Source organism: Octopus bimaculoides, chromosome 1 (genome assembly GCF_001194135.2).
Source record: "Octopus bimaculoides isolate UCB-OBI-ISO-001 chromosome 1, ASM119413v2, whole genome shotgun sequence".
NCBI classification, from domain to species: domain Eukaryota; kingdom Metazoa; phylum Mollusca; class Cephalopoda; order Octopoda; family Octopodidae; genus Octopus; species Octopus bimaculoides.
This window is the reverse complement of record NC_068981.1, coordinates 4,191,614-4,197,935: the sequence shown is the minus strand read 5'-3', so window position 1 is coordinate 4,197,935 and position 6,322 is coordinate 4,191,614. Positions and strand designations below refer to the sequence as shown.

The window sequence follows — 6,322 nt, the reverse complement described above, 5'->3', positions numbered from 1 at the left end:
TGTGTGTGTGTGTGTGTGTCCAACATCGCTTGACAATCGATGATGGTGTTTTTATGTACCCGTAACTTAACAGTTCGGCAAAAGAGAATAAGTACTAGGCTTACAAATAATAAGTCCTGGGGTTGATTTGTTCGACTAAAGGTGGTGCTCTAAAATGGCCGCAGTCAAATGACTGAAACAAATAAAAGAATAAAAGAAAACCTGGAGTCGAACAGAAACAAGTTGTGTCTGACAAGAGCGCAAAGAGCATGAGTTGACATCTGGCATACACAGAGTTGGGGAAAAGAGCTACTGCTACTGTGTTGGGTCATTCATGCTGAATAATGTGGTTCTCTGTTGGCTGCTAAACTAGCGGAAGTTACTTGCTGGCTGTCTTCCCTGTGGCAATCTGTCTCTGTCATATGTCTGATTGTATTTATAATGGTCAGGACAGCTAGAAGAACAGATATACCACAAGAGTAATTTCTACGTATGTAAGTCGCCTCCTGTCCACTTGAACCTTAAATGACACGGCTTGAGTCGTAGGTCGAAGAGAAAACTATCCATCACTTTTTGACAGGACAAAGAAATTTCTTTCAGGCCTGTTTGGCCAGTGGTGGCTCAGATGAGCGAGAATCCTTAGATTCGGTTTCAAATCTCAGTTCAGAAAAAAGAAAAGTTAGTTTTTACATTTCTTCAATGTTAGAATCAGTCGCAAAGAAATAATTGTTAGGTTTACTGTGGTACTTTGACAGATATAATATCTTCATCGTTATCAGAAGTGTAGCTAGAGTGTGTACTTCCCGAGGCAGCATTTGAGTTCGCTCTTCTACCTCCTAAGTTTTCCCCCACTTTCCGAATTTACTCCCACCTCTCGAGTTTTCTGTAGCTCCCTGAGTTCGTGCCCCATCACATAGTTTGCTGCTTATTGCAGGCTTACACAACAGCTCCAAAAATGTGGCCCACTCAAAAGGACAAACCCTCCCCCAGCTACGCTACTAGAAGGACGGAACAATTTGTTCAGGTTACCTGCTCCATTGACAGAGACAAATATATGCTATATCCACCGTTTTTAATCAAGGATCCTATCTGAAATATATGAACTCGATCATTTTCGATGACGCATTAATGATTCTTGTGCTTGCATCTGTTTGGAGGGAAGTTTATAGTCTTGGAAGGCATTTTCAGACAATTATTACTCCTTTTGCCTATAGGAACTCGAGAAGCAATCATTGGCATTCGAAGTGAGGAATGTACTTTATAATGCTTCAAACAAGCTAAGCAAGAACTCGAGAGTATCAAAAAGCAAAGATATTTCGTCTCCTGGTGACAACTTGGCTATGGAACTATTAGCCGATTCAACAAGCCGCATGCATAACACTATTTATAAAAGAAAAAAAAATCAATTTTAGTGCGATCAATAACTTTCAAATATTTAAATCCGAGTTAAAATTATCGAATACCTTCAAGATCCAGATCGTATTTTCACAGGTCTTGCTAATCTTATAATAAATCATGAAACGAGGACTGATGAATCTACATGTCAGATATACTATTCTCGTTTAATCCTCCTCCTCCCAAAATTAGGATATTAGACTGTATTGAAGGCAACAAGAATACTAACCAGAAACGCATTTATCGTTTAAAATATTACCTATGATATAGCTATGCTCTCATTTTATTCAACCTATCTCACCACTCAACTTTGCCTTACATTCTTCTAAGGCTGATATATAAAATACCAATCAAATTCGTAGCTTTGTGTTTATGCTAAACATCATAACGTTTTATATTTAGTACCATTATATCAAGGCTGTTTCCAATTTCGGGTCGTTTATTTAAAGGAGAACTTCTCTCCATGTTCACCGGAAAGCATGTGATAAAGAATGACAGCTGTTGTGAAGCAATACAATAATGTCTTTAGTTCTTCAGAAAAGGAAACTGTAGAAATTGTTGAACCTCATTACATTAATAGGGATTGCAAAGATGTTATAGATCAGGCCAAAGTTCACTTGATGCTGCGGGAGTTTTCTGAATGCCTTACGACCTGTCTTGAAGGACTTGATAAATGCAAACGGCTTTCCCACGAAGGGTGAGTAACATCGATTATTTATTTATTTAGAATACTTTCTCTCATATATTTTATATTCAGAGTCACAATTAGGGAAGGAATAAAAAAAGAAAAAGCTAAGGCCTAAAAGTTTCTGATGTTTATATTAACAAATGCATGAACGCAAATTTTCGTCTCTAAACTAAAATACATAAACAAGGAAATTTAGTGTCTGTTAAGAAAGTTTTATTAACTTTTGTTTCTAACAACTCGTAACTGTCTTTGTCGATAATGTTGCATCAGTTTAGAATTAAATACAACCGATAATAAAATACTTTTAGTAATATTAGACTTTTTACATCATAACTATCCTTTTATTTAAATTTGCAATGTAGCCATAACAACTGGGATATTTACTTTAAAACCTGTCAGCTTAAAGCAGGAAATGTCTCTTGAACTTATTAAATATAGTTTTAAATAATTAAAAACAAAAATTTTAATATTTTGAAGGCTTCGAATTATTTGGCGACTTGAAATGATAACATAATAACTGAAAGAATTATATCGATTTATTTGATTATTCTACTGTTATTGTTTAGCCCTAGGGCAGTGAGTCACCAGGCCTATGATCTAATGCGTTTTAGCCACAACCACCTTCCACACATTTTATTCAGGTGGTATATCAAAGGCAACGTTATTCAATGTGTCCTTCCCTCTTTTGTAAGACGGTAGAGTAGGGTATGGTTAAAGGGGGATTTAACTGATGTTTCTAGGGGTTCGAAGTTACTTTATATTTTACGAGAAATTTCTAACGTGTTTCTTACGTGTTCTAAATATCACTTTAAAAACGAAATGAACGGAAACGAGTTAAGGAATTTTTAGCTTGAGATTTTTGCATTCCTACATATGTGCTCACTGACAGTCGTAGAGATTACGATTATATCGGAATTTATTGTGAAAGAAAAAAAAAAAAAAAAAAAAAGGAATTCCGATGGTGCAAGTGAAGAGTTTCGGGATATTCACGGGAGTCGGTTTTGTTTGGTCCTAACTTTCAGAAAAATGGGTAATTTTTTTTTGAGTGAAATTTTCTGTAAATATCTTTTAGAGTGTTTAGATTACGATTATATCTGAATTTAATACGAAAAAGCAAATTTGGTGGACTTGTACACATACATATTGACACATCACATATATATCTACAAAACGAAACTTGAAGTTTCGGAGCAAAAGTATGATGTGTGCATGTTCGTTGTTTTTCTTTTCACACCAAATTCCGATATAATCGTAATTTATACACTCTGAAAAATATTTGTAGAAAATTTCTTTAAAAAATACTTATTTTTTCTGGAAGTTACGAGGAAACAAAGCAACCAATTCGTATAAATTTTCCGAAAGTCCTCTTCCCACCACAAACAATTTTACACAACAAATTCCAACATAATTGGAACACTCAAACGTATTTCTTGAACATTTCATTAAAAAAAAAACATCAATTTTTCTGGAGGTTATGAGGCAGCGAAGTCGGGTGGAGGTGGGTGCACACACGTCGGAATACCCAGATTTTATTAAGAATTCGCTCTATTATTTTCGAGATGGTAAAATCATTAGCACACTGGACGAAATGCTTAGCACCATTTCGTCTATCTTTATGGTCTGAGTTCAAATTCCGCCCAAGTCGACCATGCCTTTTGTTCCTTCGGGGTCAATAAAATAAATACCAGTTGAACATTGGGTTGATGTAATCGACTTGACTCTCCCCCAAAATTCGAAAGAATTATTATTATTCTTGGTAAGGTAGAGAGCTGGCACAATTTGCCTTGCAGCATTTCTTCCAATTCTTTACATTTTGCTGAGGTCGACTTTGTCTTTCTTCCTTTCAGGATCGATAAATAAAGTACCCATCAAGCACAGGGGTCAATATAATTGATTAGCCCCATCCCCCAATTCCATATTGCCTTGAGTGAGAGAGCAATGTTTGCCATCAAAGTGACACTGAGGTACAAATATCCCAAGTCCAATATACTCGTCTGATAAGGGTACAACAGGCATATGCATCACAACCATATATGTGCAATATGGTGACCTCATATGAAGATAAACAGCACATGACCTTGCAGGTGGGGGCCCAGTCACAATTTTCTTCATGCTGAATAGCCCATCCTGCTTAAAAGGTCCTTGAATACGGGTTGTTTAATGATGATGAATGAAACACCTATGTTTCTATAGGAAAGTGGGTTATACATCATTAGATGTATACCTGACTTTCCTATATAAAATTAAGAATTAACGGAACGCTGAACTCCAGACTATCAACACAAACAACATTTATTCAAGGTGGTAAATATATACATCTTTAGCTCTTGTTTGTTGAGACGTCTTCTGTGTGTGTGAGCATGGTTGTTGGACGTTGGTATGTAGATGTGAGCGAGCTGTCTAGCGTAAGTTCGAAAGATGGAGAGAGACAGCTAAACACGTCCTTGCTCAATCGCTGGCCAGCAAGAAAGAGACAGAATGAAGCGGGAAAGCTTGGTTGTTAAATTCCACGCATGCGTGAGACTACGCATGCGCACGGCGTTACTACATTTCCTAGGGCGAATGATCGAAACCCTAAAGAATCCATCACAACACATGGCTATAATGCTCCCCCGCTGTTCATGATCAGAGATGCACATATCATCAACCACCAAGGGACATGCTCAACTGGTTAAGGTCAAACAACTGACAAGCAAATCTGTGGTATTAAGCAGAATATTTGCTGTAGCCCATCTTTTATACCGAGACAAAACATGTACATGATGATACTTCCAATCAGTTACGATCGAAAGCCATGGGAGCCACTGCCTCACATTATTTCAGGACATTTTATTATTATTATTATTATTATTATTATTCAAATTCTGCTGAGGTCAACTTTGCCTTTCTTCCTTTCAGGGTCAATAAATTAAGTGTTCACACTGGTGTTGATGTAATCAACTTGTTCCCCTCCCCTGAAATTCAGGCCTTGCTAATATGCCCTACCAAGTCTAATAATGTAATCCTTATGCAAAGCAGATTTCACCCTCCCCACTCTGGGTTTTCCTAACAAAGCCAAGCGATCTTCGATTAAAATAGGCTTCCACTTCATCAAACCGAAGTTGGTAGCATTTTTTGTCTGTGAGCCCAGAAGTATTTTGATATCTATTTATTTTGAAGCTGTTTCGTGATGGACTTGTTCTAGAGGATACTTCAGAGGTGAAATTCTGAATTATTTTTGGTGATGCCAGCAGTTGAACCCATGCCAGCATGGAAAACATGTTGTTTAAGATGGATATGCTTAGAGGGAGATTTAGCTGCAATTTCTAACAGTTGTTTGTAGATTCATTTAGTGAAATAAAATAAAAAAGAATACTTTTTGTAACTTTATAATATATATATATATATATATATATGATATATAATATAAATAATATATAAATATATCCATATAATTATATACACATGTATCATCATCGTTTAACGTCCGCTTTCCATGCTAGCATGGGTTGGACGATTTGACTGAGGACTGGTGAACCAGAAGACTACACCAGGCTCCAATCTGATTTGGCAGAGTTTCTACAGCTTGATGCCCATTTCCTGCTGAGAATGAAATCTGACTTGTGTGCTCACCAGACTGGTAGTTGATGAGGGGGTTGCTTGCTTTCTTGAAGTGTCTTTTTGTTATGGGAGAATCCTGAACACCCCTACGGCATTTATAGAGGTAGTGAAAAAAAACTAGAAGAGAAAGAAGAGGGAGAGGGGCCAAAAGAAGTAAAGAGAGACGAGAGACTGTTTTTAATGTGTGCGTATTTGCTTGTCTGAATGTGTGTGTAGGTTGATATTTCGTTTGTTACCATATAAACAAAGCAGTGTTAATGTTGGTATTCTCTTTCTTGGTATTTTGACTTGTCACTGCACTTTCAAAGGTCTGTGGAACATAAAAATCTCGTGTTTGAAAAACGAGTGTGGGTTGGTGATAGGAAGAGCATCCAACTGTAAAATCCTATCCAAATTTACTTCTTGTCTAACCCCTACTAGCATGGAAAAACATACAGGGGTTGGACAAAATAATGGAAACACCTTAAAATTTCAAACAAATTTATTTTAATATCCGGCAGACACTCTAGCCAAATCGACTACATCCTCGCCAGAACTAGAGAAAGAGGGAGGCTTATAAATGCCAAAACCCTCCCTGGCGAAGAATGTACACCCCAACACAGATTAGTAGTTAGCGACTTCGAGATCAAGGCAATATGGGTGCCCAGAAGTAGACTGGCT

The 6,322-nt window shown here is 37.0% G+C and overlaps 1 protein-coding gene across 1 annotated transcript in view; it reads left to right on the top strand.

Annotated features, from left to right (window-relative positions):
- Positions 1-1,806: 1,806 nt before the first annotated feature.
- Positions 1,807-6,322, top strand: part of LOC106882206 (uncharacterized) — a 9,113-nt gene continuing 4,597 nt past the window's right edge. The window contains exon 1 of the mRNA XM_014932801.2: positions 1,807-2,071. Within this exon, the coding sequence (XP_014788287.1) occupies positions 1,866-2,071 (206 nt within the window). The 5' untranslated portion in view covers positions 1,807-1,865. The remainder of the gene's footprint in view (positions 2,072-6,322) is intronic.